Here is a 22,343-nt window from a genome sequence, read left to right as displayed (position 1 = left end):
ATCTGTACAGAATAATCCATTTTTCAGATGAGTTTCTGTTCCTACCTCCATTTCCAGAATCCATGCTGCTGACATCTAGGCCAGGTTAAGAAACAGAAGATCCAAGAGTAAACTAGCTACTGAAGTAATTACATGAGAAAACAATGAGGTGTGCTACTTGGAACGGAACAGGCTGAAATAGTCTATCTTCTTTTGTCACCACTCCATTTTTCACTTTTAATTTATGGTCTGCCACAGCTATATGATGGTACTTTGTTCTTTCTGTGGCAAGGCCTTTGTGAAGAGTGGATCTGGCATCTTTTACCCCTGCCTGTTGCTCAAAATGCTGATCTCTTGTCTGTTCTGTAATTATACAATTCATGATTGCTTTAGCCTTCACTACTTAGACTACTCATATGGTCACTGGAAGCTGAAGGGGTTATGGTAGGAAAGTACAAAGCAGATCTCTCCTTATTCAACTTTAGAAAACTGCTGGTACTTTAAATTTGGAATAAGCAGCATTTTCCACAGACTTGACTACACCTCAGAAGGAGGAGCAGTCAGTGATATGGAATTCTTCAGGACATCATTACTTAATGCATGAGGTTGCATTATGATCTTGGCAGTAATATTTTGCATAGAAAACACTAGCAGGCATATAATATGAAAAACTGTGATCCAAGCGTTCATCTAGCGAGATATACAGAATTATGATTTCCATGACAAAAAGTCTAGGGAAGTTATGCATACACAACACAAAAAATAAACATTTTTGCAGTTGATGTTGAACTAGGAAGAATCCTAAAGAGACCCCATAAAAAGGAGCTACTGATAAGACTCTGCTGATCCCTAAGGCAAGGCAAAGTGGAGTGGTGGGGGAGAGGGAATTGTCCACAGTCCAAGGATTCAGCACAGACATGAGGGGTGAGACTCACTGGATGCCAAGAAACAACCAGACCATGGCATAAGTGAATAAAAATGCCCCAATTTGCTTTTTCAGGATTATTGAATATTACTCTATGTTCTAGCCAAACTGGTTTTCTTGCTGTTCCTCATATATGACATCTCTTCTTCTATTTCTATTCCTTTGCATAAGGTTGTCCATCCCTACACAAAATGCCCTCTCTCCTTACATCCACCTTGTAGAATCTCAGCTTCCTTCAAAACTCAGTTAAAGTACCACCTCCTAAGGACTTATTTGTACAAAAATATAGTAGCTCTTTTTCGTGGTGGCTAGGAACTAAAAATTGAGGGGATGTTCATCAATTGAGAATGGCTAAACAAGCTGTGGTTTATGATTTGTGATGGAATATTATTGTGCTATAAGAAAGAATAGGCAGGATGATTTCAGAAAAACATGCACTTATAAGAACTGATGCAAAGTGAAGTGAGCAGAACCAGGAGAACTTTGTACACAGCAATGGCAATACTGTATGATGAAGAACTGTGAATAAGCTAGTTCTTCTCAGCAAAATAATGATCCAAGACAATTCCAAAGGACTCATGATGAAGCATGCTATCTATCTCAAGAAAGAACTTATATTGTCTGAATACAGACTGATGCATACTGTTTTTTAACTTCTTTTTAAAAAAAATCTGAGTCTTGGGGGAGGAGGCGAAAGACATATTCTAGCTCTTCCCCCAAAGCCCATAAAATACCTGTAAAGAAAGACTCAACAAACTCTAGAGCAGCAGAAGCCACAGAATAACAGAGTGGAGGTGATTTCCAGCCCAGGATGACCTGAAAGGCCAACAGGAAAGGTCTGTCGCACCAGATGCGGAGCAGAGCCCAGCCCAGCCTTGGCCACATGGCACCAGAACAGGGCCAGAGCAGGCTTTGGGAATGGAGGTAGCAGCGGCGGTTCGCAAATCCCTTAAACCACAGGTGCCAAAGGTCAGTGAGATAGCTTTTCCAACCACAGCAAGAAGGGAGCAGGGTCCTCCCCTAGCACTGGCCCCAGGCAGCTGCAGTGGTGGCCCCCTAGCTTCCACTGTTGGAGCAGATCAGCTTAAAGACCCTGTAAGGAACTAAGCAGCTGATCTGAATCTCAGTCCTGAACAAGGTCCTGAGAGGTGGCAGAGATGGTGGCCTCTGAGGAATAAACTCCTCTTCCTTGAATGTGCCACCTTGGAGGAACTGAGAACTTACAGGTCCCCAGAGTATACCCTACTCTTGACAAAGGACCCAAAAGTCAAGTAAATGGCTGGGAAAATGACCAAAAAAGGGTAAAAAAATAAGACCATAGAAAGTTATTTTCTTGGTGAACAGATATCTCCTCCCATCCTTTTGGATGAGGAAGAACAATGCTTACTATCAGGGAAAGACATAAAAGTCAAGGCTTTTGTATCTCAAACATCCAAAATAAATATTCAATGGGCTCAGGCCATGGAAGAGCTCAAAAAGGATTTTGAAAATCAAGTTAGAGAGGTGAAGGAAAAACTGGGAAGAGAAATGACAGGGATGCAAGAAAAGCATGAAAAGTGGGTCCACACCTTGCTAAAGGAGACCCCAAAAAATGCTGAAGAAAACAACACCTTGAAAAATAGGCTAACTCAATTGGCAAAAAAGGTTCAAAAAGCCAATGAGGAGAACAATGCTTTCAAAAGCAGAATTAGCCAAATGGAAAAGGAGGTTCAAAAGCTCACTGAAGAAAACAGTTCTTTAAAAATTAGAATGGAACAGATGGAGGCTAATGACTTTATGAGAAACCAAGAAATCACAAAACAAAACCAAAAGAATGAAAAAGTGGAAGACAATGTGAAATATCTCATTGGAAAAACAACTGACCTGGAAAACAGATCCAGGAGAGACAATTTAAAAATTATGGGACTACCTGAAAGCCATGATCAAAAAAAGAGCCTAGACATCATCTTTCATGAAATTATCAAGGAAAACTACCCTGATATTCCAGAACCAGAGGGCAAAATAAATATTAAAAGAATTCACCAATCACCTCCTGAAAGAGATCCAAAAAGAGAAACTCCTAGGAACACTGTGGCTAAATTCCAGAGTTCCCTGGTCAAGGAGAAAATATTGCAATCAGCTAGAAAGAAACAATTTGAGTACTGTGGAAATACAGTCAGGATAACACAAGATGTAGCAGCTTCTACATTAAGGGATCGAAGAGCTTAAAATATGATATTCCAGAAGTCAAAGGAGCCAGCATTAAAACCAAGAATCACCTGGCCAGAAAAACTGAGCATAATTCTTCAGAGGAAAAAATGGTCATTCAATGAAATAGAATTTCGAAGCACTGTTGATGAAAACAGAAGAGCTGAAAAGAAAAGTTGACTTTCAAACACAAGAATGAAGAGAAGCATGAAAAGGTAAACAGGAAAGAGAAACCATAAGGGACTCACTAAAACTGTTTACATTCCTACATGGAAAGAGAATGTTTGTAACTCTTGAAACTTTTCTCAGTATGAGAGAGAGAGAGAGAAAGAGAGAGAGAGAGAGAGAGAGAGAGAGAGAGAGAGAGAGAGAGAGAGAGAGAGAGAGAGCACGCACACAGGGTGAGTTGAATAGGGAGAGATCATATCTAAAAAAAATAAAAAATAAAATTTAGGGATGAGAGAGGAATATATTGGGAGGAGAAAGGGAGAAATGGAATGGGGCAAATTATCTCTCATAGAAGAGGCAAGAAAAAGTTTTTCCAATGGAGGGGAAAAGGGAGGAGGTGAGAGGAAAAAAAGTGAAGCTTACTCTCATCACATTTGGCTCAAGGAAGGAATAACATGCACACTCAATTTGGTATGAAAATCTATCTTACACTACAGGAAAGTAGGGGAGAAGGGGATAAGTGAGGGGTGGGGGGGATGATGGAAGGGAGGGTAAATGGGAGGAGGGAGCAATTAGAAGTAAACACTCTTGGAGAGGGACAAGGTCAAAAGAGAGAATAGAAGAAATGGGGGGCAGGATAGGATGGAGGGAAATATAGTTAGTCTTACACAACATGACTGTTATGGAAGTCATTTGCAAAACTACACATATATGGCCTATATTGAATTGCTTGCCTTCCCAATGGGGATGGGTGGGAAGGGAGGAAGGAAGAGAAGTTGGAACTCAAAGTTTTAGGAATGAATGTTGAGAATTGTTTTTGCATACAATGGGGAAATAAGAAATACAGGTAACGGGGTATAGAAATTTATCTTGCCCTACAGGACAAGAGAGAAGATGGGGATAAGGGAAGGGTGGGGTGTTTAAAGGGAGGGCACATTTATGGAAGGGGCAATCAGAATTCAAGGCGTTTTGGGGAAGGGGGAAGGGAGAGATGGGGAGAAAATTTGGAACTCAAAATTTTGTGGAAACGAACGCTGAAAACCTAAAATAAATAAATTAATTAATTAAAACAAACAAAAAAACAATGAATGATAGGGTACAGGTGTACCTGACAGATATTATGGCTTCAGTTCCAGTAAAGCAAATTTATCTCAGTAAAGCAAATTTCGCGAGTCACACAAAATTTTTGCATATGAAAGTTATGTTTACACTATACTGTAGTCTATTAAGTGTACAATGGCATTATGTCTAAAAAAAAAAATCAATGTACAGACCTCAGTTAAAAAAACCTTATTGTTAAAAAATGTTTTAAAAAAGTTGAGTTTTCTTGTATAAATTGAATAATATGGAATAATGATTACACACGTATAACCTACATACGACAGCTTAACATCTCAGGGAGGGCAAAGGGAGGAAGAGAATGATAGAATTTGGCACTCAAAACTTAAAAAAAAGTTAAAAATTGTTTTACATGTAATTGGAGGAGGAAAATAAAATATTATTAAAAAAAAAAGTACCACCTATTATGACCCTCCAGTTGTTAGTGTCCTCCCCATGAAATTACTCTGCATATACTTTATATTTACTTTTCTACATACACATTATTTCCTCCCAAATAATGTAAGCTCCTTCAGGGAAGGGACTGTTTCTTCATTGTCTTGATAACTCCAGTGCTTTGCACTTGTTAATCGCCAAATAAGTGACTGTTCAATGAATAAGCCAAACACCCACAACTTCAAATAAGGCATTAACTTACTAAATAATATAATGACTTGTCCTTGTACTATGAATTGTCATAGAAAAGGTTTTCTAAACATTTTCAAAACATAAATGTTATGATTAAGTATTCTTAAAGTAATGTCCCATGTGATTCTATCTTTAAAAGTTAAGCAAAAAGTTACATGATTTGGTTTAATGTACTTGTGTTGCTAAATGTAATCAGTAGTTCTCAAATTTTAGAATAATATACCTAGAGGTTGCAGTAAGTATCTTCTGGTATTGAAGATTCTTGCAACTCCAGCCAATGTTAATACCCATGTCTCAGCCCACTGTTTCTCTGCTGTATCTCTTGAATGATGAATGAGTATGTTGCCACCACCCGACTCAATCTTCTCTTTGTCAGCTGTGGTAGAAGCTTCTCGAACTCGGTCCAGTAGATGAAAGAGAACCTACATTGTATAGAAATGACATATTACTCATCAATTATGAACGATGGCAAAGGTAACTGAGGAAGTGCCACAGAAAAGGCATCATTCTATCCAAGGCCAAAAGTGGTTCAGATCACAAATATAATAGTTTATTTTGTGACCTTTCCTCAAAATAACCCTGACAGGTAGTCTATTTCCATATTTCTGGTCTCTGAGATACTCGTACTTTGGAAAAAATAACCTTGAGGTAATTTCTCATTCCAGGTAAGAGGAAAGAGGTATAATTCCATAATGTGGATTTCACCAATGAGACTTCCTCTTATGGAACTGAAGGACAGGGAAATCTCTAGCCTATAGACCTAAACTTGCCATCAGCTTAATTTTTTCTAACTTATGGGACAAGTACCAAATGGTAGCACTTAAAACACGATATGACTTTAAAAATCTTTAACTTATGTATTCTAAAAGTCTAGTAGATAAATGTTATGTCATGAAAACAAACTATTTTAATTTGTATGAATATTTAATAAGTATGAAAATGTAATATGCTCTACATGCCAAATCAGGAAGTTAACAAACTGAAAAGGAATTAGAGAGAATTATAAGAACTACTCCCTTCCCTCTAGATGCTGCCGTTGGAATTTCCATTGTCCCATCTCTCTCCTTCCCTTCCACATAGATTAGTGCTTAAAGAGCTGAACCTTCAAATTCAGCCAGGTCCAGTGAAAGAGAGGGGACTTGGATAAGAGGGTATTCCCTTGGGCTTGTTCTTCCCTCAATTCCACTCGTTTACCAACAGCATTTATTTTCAAGGGAAACAACTTCAGTCTTGACTATTCAATCTTGATTCTTCTAGGAGATATGGGGTTGGGAGACAGAAAGTAATTATTCCTGAAGTTCAAAATTGACATTTTGAACATATCTTTGCATGGAAACTGGAAACACAGTTAGCGGGTGATTAAGTCTTTTTAGAATGACGATGATTCAAAGGTATTAGCTGTTCAATGTGTGTCTGTGAGCTATTCAGAGATATTACGACCTGTTTATATAGGAAAATGTGTTATTAAGTTAAAATGTTTTAGAGCACAACCTGTTAATGTGTGTGTGTGTTTGTTTTCATTTGTTGTAGTAACTGGGTTCAGTTCAACAATTCAATAAGAATTTGTTAACATTTATTATATAAAAGTAGATGCCCACTTAGGGTGGGCCAACACCCTAGGTTCAAGAATATTAAAACAAAAGGAAAAATTGAGTGGCACAGCGGAGAGGGAACTGAAACTGGAAGCACAGAACAAGAGTTCAAATCCTAGGCTTGCTCCTTACTTCTATGCAATTTTTGACATATATTGGACTCAAATGAGGAGGCCGGACTAGATGATTTCTTATAGCTCAAGATCTATGAACTTCTGAATTGTCCTTGCCTTTAAGGAACTTATATTCTCATGGTGGGGGGAGGGGGAGAAAGGGGAAGCATGGAGAAGGGAGAATACTGTCAAGTCTTTTGTTCCTAATTTTTTAATGTATAAGTATTTTATATCTCTCTTCCCGAAAAAGTAAATATTAAGGTTGTTTCTTTAAAATTATGCCACTGAAATTTTTTTTCCTGTTTGTCAGTGGCTCTTAATTTTTAAAAATTCACTATCACTATATTATCAGCTATAATTACTTTTCTTTTGTAATATTCCCTGGTATATTCCAGTTTGTGGCTCAGAAGAAAAAGGGACAAATAATCGAAGAGGAAGGAACAAGATATGAAATCAGAAAAACATTTTGGTGTGATGCTTTAATATATTCTCTGTTTATAAGATAAAAATATCTTCAAATTATGAGGGTGCTTTTTTTTCATTATGAAAAGGGAATGGGGAAATTCCATTGTCTTAAAACACCTTAAATTAGTATCACAAAAAGTTCTCTCCCATAGGAACTCCAGACTCCCAGATCCTTTAGAATACCTTCCATATAACAGTGTGCCATGTTGAATGCTGCAATAAGGTTCCATGTGCCCCAATGGTAGAAAAGAGAGTCTGCCCTGCACTTTTCCTGACGGCAGGCCGTGGATCCACACAGAGTTCACCAAGTTTGGCATAGAGACATAGCCACAAACAGTCAAATGGAGGTGCAGGATGGAAAGGACGGTTTAAAACTACTCCTTTCTCCTCCGCTTGCTTCTGTTGTGCTACCTCTTCTCTGTTCAATTCTTTTTCAATAGTTTCACCTCTTTGGAAAAAATAATCTGAAATGTTCCACTATGAAATAAAGTGGAAAAAAATAACATTAGCTTATAGATATAATAATTCAAGTCTTTAGTTAGTATATAGTTAGGCTGTTTTGAAATTAATAAGCTATTTCAGAAATGTTTATCTTAAATAGGGTATGAGAGACAGTAGTGAAGCCAAAAGCTAGAAAATGCTAATTATATATATCTATAAAACATGCAAGCTTTGAGAAAACTATTTTAACATTCAGGCACTAACCGATTTCCAATTCAATAGATTTTTGCAGTTTAAACTTATGCCAACACTATGATTTTTAATACATGATTTTACATATGGAAGACCAATTACTTAAAGATTTATTTTGCACCAGAACTGCAAATGGTGGATGCCCAAAATCGAGTAGGAACAAAGAATTTGCTAGACAGAATTTAGGAAATTATAACATATTACCAAGCTAACTGAAGACTAATAAAAGTCAATTTCCTTAATACCAATATTCTACTGGTGATCCTCATAAGGTTAGGAAACAGGGAATACCACCTTGAAAAACTTTTAAGTATTCAAACACACAAAAAAGCAATGGAAATATGGATTGTGAAATTAAGTAGGACACAGTTTTTTAATAATATTGATTATACAAGAAATGGAATAAAAGCCATTAATTAAGGGTACGAATATAACAAGGAAAAGACACAAACCAATCATGTAGTAAAAATATGCAACAACAGACAACTCCAGGAGAGAGGGATGCAATAGCAAGAAAAAGGCACTTAGAGTGAAAAGATTTTGGTTAAAATGCTGGTTCTGCTGTCTGTGTGACCTAAGGCAAATCACTTAACTTCTTTATGTCTCAGTTTCTTCCTCTACAAATAAGGTATTAAGCTAATCTTCTGACCCTATACCTAATTCAGTTATTATGAAAGATTTATAATAATGAGTAACTTCTCAATTACGATATTAATGAAGTAAGGAAAGCAGCAAGAGACTTACCAGTAGGCCTATTGATGTCAAGCTAATATTAAGCTCTTGATTATGAAGTCCAAAGCTACCTGCAACATCTACAACTATCTGTAGGCAGGTGCAAGGCATTGTTGGTAGAAAATCTGTCACAACCAACTGAAGACACTGGAATGCAGTTCTTATTAAAGATTCTCTGAAAATACGAAAAATTAAGAAATATGAATTTGTACGTACAAGTTGGCACATTTCACAACTACAACACTATTAATTACAACTAATTTCACGACTAAAGAAATGCATTATAATGAAAATGTTTTACAATAAAACAAATTACAGTGAAACCATTCTTACCCCATAAATTTTCCTCCAAAATAAATTCCTTAAACAATATTCAAGATACTACAAACAAGTGTAATAATGCTTCAAGATTTTTTTTGCAAAGACTTCAGATACCAGATAATTTAATTTGCTTTTGTTTAAAAAAAGAAGCAACTTTAAGAAAATGTTAGGATCCTATATGAGTGCTTTTAATCAGTGAGAAAGACAACATGCTACTACCATATTGTTCTCAGTAGTTTCCATCAGTTCTCTAAACAGCTTACAATTTTACAAGAAAAGTACACTACAGATCAATAAGAAACAAGGCCCTAATTTTCTTAAGGTAATCCCATACTACATTTATTAAAACCTCTACTGCAGTATGAAACCCTACCCCAATTCAAGATGAAGGAAGTTACAAGATTCCCAAATATAGAAAATAGATGGCGTTTCCAAGAGGAGAAAGTGAAGGATAGAAGATGAGAAGATGGAAAAAGAAAACCTTCCACTTTGTTAGTGACAACAAAGGACAGATGAAATCTTTAACCTGCAAAATGTTCTTAGTAAATTCTTTTTGTAATTTCTTAATGATATTGTATTTGTGTACATTGCTGACTCACCTTATGCATAGGGCAGTTTTGGGGTCATATATCTAAACTCTGTGATAATCTAAATTATCATACCTGGCTGAGTTCATCACAAAGTAAGCTTATAATACACTGTTTCATAATTTTCAGACTCATAATTGCCAATACAGAGTTTTTACTTAACAATGTCCAATGAATAAAGGGCAAAAGTAGAGGTGTTATTACTGACAAAGTGAGGAGTCTGGTCGCTTCCTGATAACAGCAAAGGAGAAGTTGAGAATGAATGATACTGCAGTGATTCTGAACGGGGCAATTAAGGAAGAGAAGGGCCTCACAATGGATGGTGTCAATTTCTTTCAGGGCAAGCATGAAGTGAGGTTGTGGTCTCTATTTTAGAGGCAGTTGAAGAGAGAGAGAGAGAGAGAGAGAGAGAGAGAGAGAGAGAGAGAGAGTGTGTGTGTGTGTCTGTGACAGAGAGAGATCAGTAAAGGGATTAGCATGCAATAGTGATTGAAGAATAGATTTGTAATGGACTTGGTCAATATGACTGTATGACTTTATGCGAGTGGCAGGAAAGAAATCAGAAAAGATTCAGAAAGGTATGAATAGCAACTAGACAATGAGACAAGGCATTTAGGGTCCAAAATATTGTAAAACTAGACCAGCTAAATCTTAAAGATAAAGATTTTAAAGGGAAGATAGACAATAAAGTCATAGAGCAGAGTGAAGGCCTAAAAAAGCAGGGATAGGCAGAGCAACAGGACACTGTGGTAAGGAAAGGGAATCTTGAAAGATTACAGTCAGATATTAAGGGGGGATATGCCAGACCTAGCTCTGACCTGACATCACCATGACAAAGTGAAATTTCAGTGCGTCCGACTGTGGCTGATCAGACCAATACGAGCTTGGAATGCTCTACCCACAGGTTGGGCACAGACAGTCCGTGTGAATATTTGGGATGGATATCCCAAATTTGTGCATCCTTCATTTACTTTGTGCTGTCGCAATTCTGCTTTGCTCAAAGAGCACAGCACCTTTTCTTATGTGGGCATGCCATGCTGAGGGGTCCTGTGCCAGTGTCTCCCATGTTGCACAGTTAAATTCAAAGTTCTTGAGAGAGACCTTAAGAGTATCCTTGTATCTCTTCTGACTACTATGTGATGGCCTGCCCCATGCAAGTTCTCCATAAAATAGTCTTTTTGGCAAGCATACATTTTGCATTCCAACAATGTGGCCAGCCCATCAGAGTTGCGCTCTCTGAAGCATAGTTTGAATACTTGGCAGTTCAGCTTGATCAAGGACTTCAGTGTCTGGTACCTTATCCTGCCAGGTGATCATCAGAATCTTCCTAAGACAGTTCAAATGGAAGCCATTCAGTTTCCTGGCATGGTACTGGTAGACTGTCCATGTTTCATAAGTATATAGCAATGAGGTCAGCACAATGGCTCTGTGAACCTTCAGTATGGCAGTCAGTCTAATGCCTCTTCTCTCCCAAACATTTCTTCAGAGCCTCCCAAACACTGAGCTAGCTCTGGCAATGTATGCATCAACCTCATTGTCAATGGGTACATCCCTGGAAAGTACACTACCAAGGTAAGTGAACTTATCCACAGCATTCAAAACTTCTCCATTTGTTGTAACCAATGGTTCCACGTATGGATGGTGTGGTGGTGGCTGATGGAGCACCTGTGTTTTCTTGGTGTTAATTATTAGGCCAAAATTAGCACAGGCAGCAGAGAATTGATCCATACTTTGTTGCATCTCAGCTTCAGAGGCTGCACTAAGTGCATAATCATCTGAACAGAAAATCATGCACCAACACTCCCTCCACCTTGGTCTTGGCTTGTAACATTTTCAAATTGAAGAACTTACCATCAGTATGGTAGCTGATCTTGATGCCATGTTCATTCTCATTGAAAGCATTTATCAACATGGCTGAAAACATCATGCTAAAAAGCATGGGAGCAAGCACACAGCCCTGTTTCACTCCACTGGTGACTGGGAAGGCACAAGAGCATTGTCCATTATCCAGAACCCGGGCAAACATGCCATCATGAAACTGATGTACAACATTGATGAACTTCTCCGGGCAACCAAATTTTGACATAATTTTCCATAAGTCCTCATGACTAACAGTGTCAAGGGCCTTGGTCAGATCCACAAACGTTGTGTACAGACCTCTGTTCTGCTCCTGGCATTTCTCTTGGAGTTGTTGGGCAACAAACACCATATCGACTGTTCTTCAGCCCTTTCTGAAGCCACACTGGCTCTCAAGTACATGACCAACTTCCAGGTGAAGGATCAGCCTATTAAGGAGGACTCTAGCAAGAATTCTCCCAGCAATGACTAAGAGGGAGATCCCCCTGTGATTGTCATAGGACAATCTATTCCCTTTACCCTTACAGAGGTGGACAATGGAGGCATCCTTGAACTCCTAGGGGATGACCTCCTCTTGCCATATAACCTGGAACATTTCAGTCAGCTTTTGTATGAGCAATGGTCTCCCTACCTTGTAAATCTCAGCTGGATTAGCATCAGCCCAGGTGCTTTGCCACATGAAAGGAGCCTAATGGCCCTCAAAACCTCTTCTTCAGTTGGAAGTTCAGCTAAGGAGGGACTGACTTCAACCTGAGGTAAACGGTCAATGGCCTCAGCATTGACTGATGATAGTCTGTTGAGAACACTATGGAAGTGTTCAGTCCATCTCTCTAAGATCATGTCCTTATCACTAATCAACGTGGCTCCATCAGCACTGAGTAGCTGTGATGGACCATAAGTTTTTGGTCCATGAATAACTTTCAGGGAATCATAAAAGCACTTTGGATTGTTACTATCAGAATAAAACTGAATTTCATCTGCCTTCTTACTGAGCCAAGAATCCTGCATCTCTCTAAGCTTTGCTTGTACTTTGCTTTTGATGGAATTAAATGCTGCCTTCTTAGAGGTGGATGAATTATCCTGCTGGTAAATTCTGTGGAGTTCACGTTTTTCATGTAGCAGCTTCTGAATTTCCCCATCATTTTCATCAATCCAGGCTTGGTGTTTGTAAGTGTTCTGACCCAGATGAGCAAATGCAGTGCTGTACACCAAATCTCTGAGAGTTGCCCACTCCTTTTCTGCTCCATTGTTGCCACCTGTATGTTGGCTAAACTTTCCCTCCAAGTCAGCAGCAAACTTTTCACCCTCAGAGAAGAGCTGTAATTTGTTGACATTAATTCTTCTGGTAGTCATTTTACCTTGGGGGTGGCGCTTTTGATGAATGCGAATTATTTTGATGAATGTGGATTATTTACCAGCACACTATAGTATATAGCAGTTATGAATAGTACATGTGGAACATTTCTATGTGATAAGATCCAAGGGTATGACCATCCCTATATGCAGTTGAGCTAGAGTGTTGAACACTGCTCCAATGAATGGAGAAAATATTTTTTAGACCAGCCTTGTAAACATTCCAAACACCACCAAAACTGACTGTGAAAAAGAGACTTGATTCAAGGAGCTATGAGACAGAAAGAGGGAAAAGTCCAGTGCTCAGTCAATTCCTCCTTCACCAAAGATTAGCGTTTCATTTTTCACTTACTAATTTGTGGAAAATTTCACTTCTTTTTCCTTGAGATTTTGCTGCTAGGAAGCTAGACCATCTAATCAGTTTCATATGTAGGTTCTAAAGACTGGGAATATGATTAAATTCATTAAGCCCCTACTGTGTGCAAGTCACTGTGGAGGCACAGGGAACGCAAAGAAAAAAATGAAAAATAGTCCCTGTCTTTAAGGATTTTACATTCTAGTGGGAATTTTTGTTGGTGCCTTTTGCAAAATGTTCATTTAGACAAAATTATTTTACAATATAATTTGGATGTCCTGTGGAACATGTTTATCAAAGTGTATTATGGGTAAAGTTAATTTACAAATAAGAAGTGCTAATTAAAAAAGTAACAAGAAGACTAAGCCAGGGTGAAAGAAGTAAAGACCCAGTTCCCCCCTCAAACAAAGGGAAAGAAGTCCATTTAGTGACAGGAGAGAACAGGATTTGGGAAATGTCTAATTTAAGCAAAGTTCCACACCCTACCTTTCCTTATCCACATAAAAATGACCAATATACACTAAGAAAATAAATCCTGGCCCTGACAACAATAACCTACCTGAAGTACAAAACAAATTTTAAAAGTAGAGCTCCACAAAGATTTACTGATTAAAGACATCATTGCTAAATATAAAGAGCAAAGTGGTGTTTTTATAAAATTAAACCTTAAAATGCTTCTTGCAATTAAAAATACTACATCGACAGCAAGACTAAATGACAGACTTAAAATTATCTTTTGACAGATTCAAAGCGGGGAACCATACTGATGCTCAATTTGGTAAACAAGTAATACATTTTAAAAGTAACACTATTAGTATATTTACATCTAATTTATATCAACTTTTAGATGTTTACTTCAACTACTTACCCTTGATCATTTCTGATTGCTCCCATAACCCCAAGGACTAATGGCCATCCAGGCCCAAGACTGTCTCCCTGACTCTGCAGAATCTGTAATACGCATTCCAACTGCTTGAGTCTTATATCAGGGTGGATAATGTTGGATAACTCTTTCAAGGGGTTCAATAAAAGCAACTGTAACCTCTAAAAGGAAAAGAAAATTAGTAAAAGAAACCAAAAGGGCATTTTAAAAAATATGAAAACATCAGACTACATAGTAAATGGATATTTTTTTTTTTAAAAAGAAAAACTCCACACATATTTACATAAAGTAGTTAATTATATAAATAACAATAGGTTCCCTTGGTCCTGAATGCCTGGGTAAAAGAGCATTCTGGTCAATAATCTAGAGAAAACTACCATATATAGGTCATCAGTTATGTATTGCCTTAATCTTTCCTTTGCACTTGCCATTCTTACATTTGCATTATGGTAAATTTTGTACATCTCTTTCCTCCCTCCCCCATGAGATGGTAAGCTCTGTGTTACAACTGTCTTTGGGTCTCTATAATGTAGTTTACACAAAAGTGCATTAAAAAAAACACAAGAATGATATTTTTTAAGACCTACTACAAAATTACATTAAAATAAATACTAATTAATATAAGATAAATCTTTTATAATTCAGATAGCACTTTCAATTTCACATCGTGTTTTAGGACTATGAATATGAACATCAATTTATGTCTATATATTTAAAAATCTCTATCTATAAACACAAAAAGCTTAGACTGACTTCTTTCTGACCCTGTTTCCTGGATGATGCTTTTCTGAATAAAACTCTAATATTAATGAGTCATTTGTTTCTTTACAAAAGAAGAAATTAGGAAAAAAATGGTGGTTAAGATTTTCTGCTTCACAGGATCAGAAATTTTAACCTGGAAAGTACATATGGAGGTCAACTGTGCACTGGACTTGAAGTCAGCAAGACCTAGGTTCAAATACCATTTAAATGACACTGGGTAATACACAGATAAACAGACAGATATAGAGACCTATATAATACTGGGGATAGGGAGAAAGTAGCCTATTCTCAAAATAATTTTCTTACTTATATTTTTGGGGGGGTGTGTGTGTGAACATAATACATATGCATACATGCATAAATGAAATGCTATATTCTAGAAAGTAATTTAAAGAAGTAAACTGCATATTATCACATTTGTAAAAGATCTTATTACTTGAAAAGGGTGACCAAATTGGATAGCAATAACTACTACTCTTTGACTTTCTTATCTCTCTAAAATTAAGAGGAAAGAAATTACACATACATTGTTTGATGAAATTATAAGAAGAAAACAGGCAGGCTTTCTATATTTTTGAGTAGATGATAGCTCTACTACAATACTAGATAAAAGTATTGAGGAGCAGGATTTCATGTCTTGAATTTTACCCATTTTCTAAACTGATAACATAGTTATTTATATGTGTATGCATGTATGTATGTGTGTATATATATCTACACAGATATATATTTCACATCTGTCTCCCCAAATTACCTGATTTTGTGAAAGTGGAGGATCATGGTTAAATGTTAATCCTGCTTTAATAAGTGAAGTTAAGGCTTCTGCTCCCCATTCTCTCATTCGAGAGTTTGGATGCTGACAAACCTGAAGATACAATACATTAAAATTCAAACAATCATTTTCCAAACTATTAATAAAAACATATCCATTCAAAATAAAAAATTAATGAAAAAATCGTTTTACATATCCTGGCAACTCACATTTTAGAAACAATATTCCAATGACCTTAAGTGAGGCAGAAAAAGAAATTAAGCACAAATTCTGACTACAATAGCTTATTAATAGTAAATTTTTTAAAAATACATATACCTATAGGTAAACTTACCTTCTGTACAAGAGGACAAGAGGAAGCAATAGAAAGAAAAACAGGAGGAAAAAAGATGAAAACCAAGACAAAAGTTGCTGGAAAAATATAGGATTACATCAGAGAAAATTAATATGAAATCAGACTAAGCTACTAAAATCCATCCTACTTTCAAAATAAACTTGGGAAAAATGTGTTCTTCACAACAGGCTATCAAGTAAATTCTGCAAAAATTTACACTAAAAGTATCCTGCAAATTCTGTCTCCAGTCATTCTTTTTAATAGATACCTTCCTTTGCAAAATGTATGCAGCAACTGAGTAATAAAGATTTCTTATGCGAAAATTAATTTTGAAACAGCAATTCTAATTACTAATGGAATTAACATTTAAGGGCAAATCTCCTTGCTTTGAAAGCTATTGTAGATAATTTTAGAGAGAACACTTTCACATACTTAGCTTTCAAAGGGTTCATAATTTCTTATGAGAGATTTCCTCATTTTACAGGAGGAAACTGAGGCTGAGAGAAGTTAAGGGACTTGCCCAAGGTCACAGACCTAGTAACTGCCTCAGGTCTTCTGACTCCAAGTTCAGCATTCTATACATTCATTGAACCATGTAACGGCTTTGCTTGAAGCAACAGGAATCCAAGGCAGGGAAAAAAAATAACCAAATGTTTTCAAGACGGCTATTTTTGCATATAATGGGCAGCTAGGTGCCGCAGTGGATAGGGTGGTGGGCCTGGAGTAAAAAAGATCTGAATCCAAATCCAGCCTCAGACACTAGCTGTACAACCCTGAGTAAATCATTTAACCCTGTCTGCCTCAATTCCTCATCTATAAAATGAGCTGAAGAAGGAAATGGCAAACCACTCCAGTATCTTTGCCAAGAAAACCCCAAACAAAGAGTTGGACCCTACAGAAAAAATGACTAAACAACAAAAATATTCTTACATATTAGGTCACAGTTGAGGGGGCATATTTCTTTATTTTATTGACAGAGGAAAAAAGTCACCCAAAATTCTTTATCAAAAACCAAACAGTATATCTTAGAAAAACAGGTTACCTCAAGAAGATGGCCAGTTAAAGGTCTCCACAAAATTTCTATTCTGTGCATGTTAACAAGTCCTGTTTCTAGCAACTTGGCAACTGCAAAAAGAGATGGTTCCTAGGTAGAAAAAATGGGTTACATTTTGATATTGCAAAAGAAATCTATCATTAACATCAAACTACACAAGATAAAAGAGGTTACCAAGCAATTTAACAAAAAACATTTATTAAGCACGTGATATGAAGCAGGAACTGTACTCATGTATAGTTGAGAAAAAAAAAACACTCGGTTATTTGGAGAATACCAGTCTTCTGGCATTTCTGAATAATGAAAAGGCTAGGAACCTCAAAGTAGGTTAAAAAAGGGAGCAAGGATAGGTGGTAGCCAAGAAGCACCTTTCAGTAATTAAATAGTCAAGGAAGAGAGAAGTATTACTCCCCACTCTCCCAAATTTTGTGGGGGATCATTTCTCAAACCAGAAGGAAAGCAGTGTTGTGAATGACCATGGCTACTGAGCATGTTTTCCTCCATTTTATTTCATAAAAAGCCAAAAAAATACATGAAAAGCAACAGAAATCTGAAATGGAAGGGAAGGCAGAAGAGAAGACAGAAGAGAATGGTAAAGATTACACAGTAAAGCAGTACGCAGTGAAGAGCAACTACAATGACAACAGATGTTGGAACAAGTCTTGGAAAGAGGCAAGAAAAGAAGGCCATCTGACTCCAAAGGTGTCTAAGGACAGCACTGGTGGCATACCAGCCAGTATCACTACAGGAGAGCATCACTGCATTTTGAGTCAGAAGAAACCATAGAGAGCATACCCACTAATTTGACAAGGTAACCTAAGCCCTCCGGTAAATGACTTACCATCAACCTTGCAGACACTAAGCTGACTCAGGATTTAAAACTAAGCCTATGCTTCCACAGACAAGCTAGCCACAATAGGTAATAACTGTCATTATTTCAGAACCTAACTGCCCCATCTCTTCCTGTGCCTTCCTTCTCTTAAACCCACTCCTGCTCAGGCATTTCTCCCACTGCTCCTTTCAGTACTCTCCCAGGCCATCACCCCTGGTCTAACCTCATTTTCACCCCTTCCTCATTTCAACCATCTAGAAGAGCAGTTCATCATCTGCATCATAATAGAAGCCCCTTACTCCTCCTTCAATGTTTACATCTTGCCAAACCCCAACCCTCTATTGATCTCACTATTTGCTGCCTCTCAGCTCCTAGTATTAGAGGCTGCAAGCCTAGAGTCAGGAAGTTCGGAGTTCAAATCTGACCTCAGACAGGTACTAGCTGAGTGATCCTGGGCAAGTAACATAACCTCTGCCTCAGTTGCCTCAACTGTAAAAAATGGAAATAACAGTATGTACCTCACAGTGTGATTGTGAGGATCAAATGAGATAACATTTGTAAAGCCCCGTGCCAGGAACATAACTGGCACTTAATAATGCTTGTTTCCTTCTCTATTCACATGCTGATAAATGGAACTACAGGAAATTACACAACTGATTCAACTAAAAATTCAGATTATTTAATCTCAGCTGGGCCCTCAACACAGTAAGGTGATCTTTTCACTACTCCCTGATTCCCTATCCCCCTAACTAGAGGCTATTTCAAACATTCTCTCTTTAAGCTCCCAACCCCTCTCTCCTCATTTCCTCTCAGCTAAGAACCATACCTCGTTCTTTACTGAGAAAATATCATAAATAACTAGCATTTATATAGAATTTTAAAGTTTGCAAAGCACACAATAACTATTCTCTTATTTTATCCTCATGCCCTGGGGAAGTAGGTACTATTATGATCTCCATTTTACAGATGAAGAACATGAGGCAGAGATTAAGTGACAGCTAATAAGGCAGGTTTGAACTCATGTCTCCCTGACTCCAGGTACAGCACTCTCTCCACTGCATTGCTGTGAGCTCCCTTTTCTCCCTTTCTCTCTGTCTCTGCACCTCATGCTTCCTCCTTCACTCCAGTATCTGATGATATGGAACTTTTTTCTTTGCCAAGTCCAACCCCTCTGATTTTTGATCTTATCTTCTCCAAAAACTTGTTCCTACAATTATCTTCTCTCTTTAATCTTCCTGCCTATCAAATGGTTACTTTCCCCCAAACTTCCCTATGCTTAAAAAACCCTCATCTGGTCCTACCGCCCACCAAAGCCACGGTCCTCTACCTCTCTTGCCTTTCACAGCCAAACTTCCTTAAAAAGCTGTCTATTCTCGTTGCCTCTCGGTTCTCCTCACTCATTTTTTGATCCCTTGCAACCTCATGCATGACTTTTACCACCCAAATGAAACTGTTCCCTCTAAAGTTACAGGTGATATGAAGGCCTTTTGTCAATCTCCATCCTGAACCTCTCCGCAGGATTTCAAACAGTTAAAGCCATCTCTTTCTGCAAATTCTCCTCTTGGGTTTTGATGAGATTGTTTTCTTCTTGGTTTTTCTCCTACATCTATGACTATTATGTCTCCATCCCGTTGTTGTTTGCTCATCCATATTATGACCCTTTACTAGGATCTTCCCAATGCCTTTGTTCTGGTCCTCTCTATTCTCATTCTATATTCTCTCAATAACCTCAGCAAGCTCCCATTTCTATGCAGATTAGTTTCAAACCTAGTAGAGCCCCAGTCTTTCTTCTAAGATCCAATCACACTTCTGCAACTATCTACTAACTATTCAACTGGATGCCCAGTAGTCATCTGAAACTCCAGCATGTCCAAAATATAATTCATTTTCCTTCCCTCAAGTCACTTCTACTTCCCATTCCCAAACTTCCCTATTTTTCCCAAGAGCACCACTATTTCTCAGGTCATCCAGGTTACCAACATAGGCATTGTCCTTGACTCTTCACTCTCCTTTACCCCTCAGATTACAAATCTAATAAGCCAGTAAATCAAGTCATTTCTATCACAATTCTCACCCTCATTCCTTTCTCTACTCCCATCACCAACCACGTATTACTACTTTAGGTCAGAATGTCATCAGGTCTTACCTGAACTACTGCAGTAGCACTGCCAAAATAATTTTCCTAAACTTTAGGACTGACCACATCACACCACTACTCAAACTCCAATGGCTCTCTTTTTCCACTAAGATCAAATATAACTTCTTTTGTTTAGCTTTTAAAGCCCTGCACAAATTTAGCTTCAATCTACCTTTCACCCTTTTAAAACATTAATTCACTTTAAGGACTATACAATCCATTCTGATTGGCCTCCTGGATGGTCCTCTCATATGACCTACAGCTTCCATATCTGGGACTCTCCCTTCACTGTTCTCCTGGCCTAAAACACATTGAATTGTATTTCCTCCTCAGTTTCTTAGCATTCCTTTTTTTACAACAAAACTCTTCTCAAGACCCCCAAAACAATATTATGACTACAACAATATAAAGGGAAAGAACAAGCAAAAAACAATAAACAAAATTGCAAAGAACAAACATGGCCCCAAAGAAAAGATTTGAGATAACAGCATTCTCCTTCTTTACAGGGGTGGGAGGTACTGAACACTGAATTATTCCAGATTTTTTTCTATGGACCAATCAGTTTTACTGATTTTTTTTCCTTAAATTTTTGTTGTTGTTATATGGCATGGGTAGAAAGGGGTGGGGGGGATAGGGAGTAAGGCAATATAAAAACAAAAGTTATTAAAGAAAAATTATTTTTAAAAAATATTTTGCTCAAGCTATACCTTTTAAATGAAACTCTTCCCAATTCCTACTGCTCCTACTGCCACCTATTCCCTATAAAGAAACTTACCTTAAATTTATTTTATATATGTTTGTTTACATTCTGGCTCCCCCTTGATTAAGCATAAGTGCTTTGAAGAAAGGGATGGTTTCCTTTTCATCCTTATATATTCAGAACCTAACACTATTCCTGGCACAGGGTAGATAGATAATAAATATTTGTTTATTTATCTCATTTGAGCTTTACAATAATCCTGAGGATGTACAATAGTTATTCTTGCACATTTTGTAGATGAATAAGCTGACATTTAGAGGTGAAATGAATTGCCAATGATCTGAGAGTTGGCTAGTGCCAAAAGTCCAAAAATGATCCTTCTGACTGTAAATTAAACATACTATATTCACTACAATGCTGCCTCTCTGATATACAAATCATGCATCACAGTTGATTAAAAGATTAATTTTAATCCTGTCCCCTAAAAACTGGGTCATGAAGGAATTCCACTCTATTTTATTGAGCAATCTAATATTTAAGATATAAAGGTAAAACGTAGTACCTTATTATTTCCATAGGCCATATCCATTGCCTCTAGAGATAAGGAGCAAAGGGCATTTATTAAATGATGCAATGATACATCATCAAGATACCTAAAAAACAAAAAAAAATTAAGACATTTTGATCTATAAAATGTAGCTGAGGTTAACTGTTCTATGAAAAAATTATTTCTTACTGTGAACTTTCAAACAATCTTGAAAGTATGTTGGAAATGACAGGTAAATCAGTCATAACTGCTGTAGTTAGAACCTAAGAGAAAGATAAAATTAAATGTGACACAGAAGAGTTCTGGGCAGTTATTCAATCAAGAATAATGATGATTCATGCTTACTGTACTGGGTCCTTCCACAGCTCTCCCAGGTTTTAAGGCACCCCCACTACCAGGTTTCAGCCCCAGAATCCACACAAGATGCTGAAATGGAGAAAGAAAAGGATATTTCAAATTAATGCACGTAAAAATAAAAGTTTTTAAATGATAGAAATGCACAAACTTTATTGGTGGCACCACTAGTGACATGATTAAATGTGTGCCCCAAACACTGGGTGATGACACTGCCATCACCTTTATTAGAATGAGGCAATTATGAGTGAAACTCGAGAACACCATGCAATGCATGCCTTTCTCTTCTCATTTTCTACTATGTGTTCTCTCTTTCTTCAGTTCCTTTTTTTTTTTTGCCCTGCCCTCTACTGCATGAGGAAGAAAGTCCAGCGTAACAATGGCCCACAGACCCTGCCTAATTCTGAGGGCAGTCCTAACTGCTATACGTAAAACCAGCCCCCTCTGGTCTGGGTTTTGATGCCATACCTGCAGAGTTGCCAAGACAAGTTGCCATGATGTCCCAAGAACAGCTCCATGGCAGTGCGCCAAGTTAAGTAAAGTCCTCATACACTGGATATTTTTTGAAGTCAGCTAAACATAAAAAAAGAAAATGTTACAAAATTTTTAATTTAATGGTAGAAGAAAGTAACAGTATTCGTATTAAAAAAAATAAACAAGTGGTTTGGACAACAACTTAATACTATGCAGTATTACTATATTAATTATATATTTTATATATACATATATATAAAATATCATATTATGTATATTAAACTCAAGTTCCTCAAATCATAAACTGCACTCATGCAAGAAATTAGATTATATATGTGAACTGTATCATTTGCCATCTCCCTATATAAATTGCTTAAGCTAAAAAAGATAAAATTTAATACATGTCCAGAGAAAATTCAAC

The 22,343-nt window shown here is 37.3% G+C and overlaps 1 protein-coding gene across 4 annotated transcripts in view; it reads right to left on the bottom strand.

Annotated features, from left to right (window-relative positions):
- Nucleotides 1-22,343, bottom strand: part of MON2 (MON2 homolog, regulator of endosome-to-Golgi trafficking) — a 145,158-nt gene that overhangs the window by 73,014 nt on the left and 49,801 nt on the right. For all 4 annotated transcript variants that reach the window (XR_011977243.1, XM_072655240.1, XM_072655241.1 and 1 more), the window contains 10 exons: nt 21,917-22,021; nt 21,440-21,520; nt 21,284-21,357; nt 21,110-21,200; nt 16,867-16,968; nt 15,473-15,583; nt 13,942-14,117; nt 8,613-8,775; nt 7,359-7,652; nt 5,229-5,427 (listed from right to left, as the gene is read on the bottom strand). Coding sequence is in view for 3 of the 4 variants with exons in the window: in XM_072655240.1 (XP_072511341.1) it covers nt 5,229-5,427; nt 7,359-7,652; nt 8,613-8,775; nt 13,942-14,117; nt 15,473-15,583; nt 16,867-16,968; nt 21,110-21,200; nt 21,284-21,357; nt 21,440-21,520; nt 21,917-22,021 (1,396 nt within the window). In the remaining variant the exon portion in view is untranslated. The remainder of the gene's footprint in view (nt 1-5,228; nt 5,428-7,358; nt 7,653-8,612; nt 8,776-13,941; nt 14,118-15,472; nt 15,584-16,866; nt 16,969-21,109; nt 21,201-21,283; nt 21,358-21,439; nt 21,521-21,916; nt 22,022-22,343) is intronic.

This window comes from Notamacropus eugenii, chromosome 3, assembly GCF_028372415.1.
Source record: "Notamacropus eugenii isolate mMacEug1 chromosome 3, mMacEug1.pri_v2, whole genome shotgun sequence".
NCBI lineage: Eukaryota > Metazoa > Chordata > Mammalia > Diprotodontia > Macropodidae > Notamacropus > Notamacropus eugenii.
The sequence above is the reverse complement of the archived record's forward strand: the minus strand, read 5'-3'. Positions and strand labels throughout refer to the sequence as shown.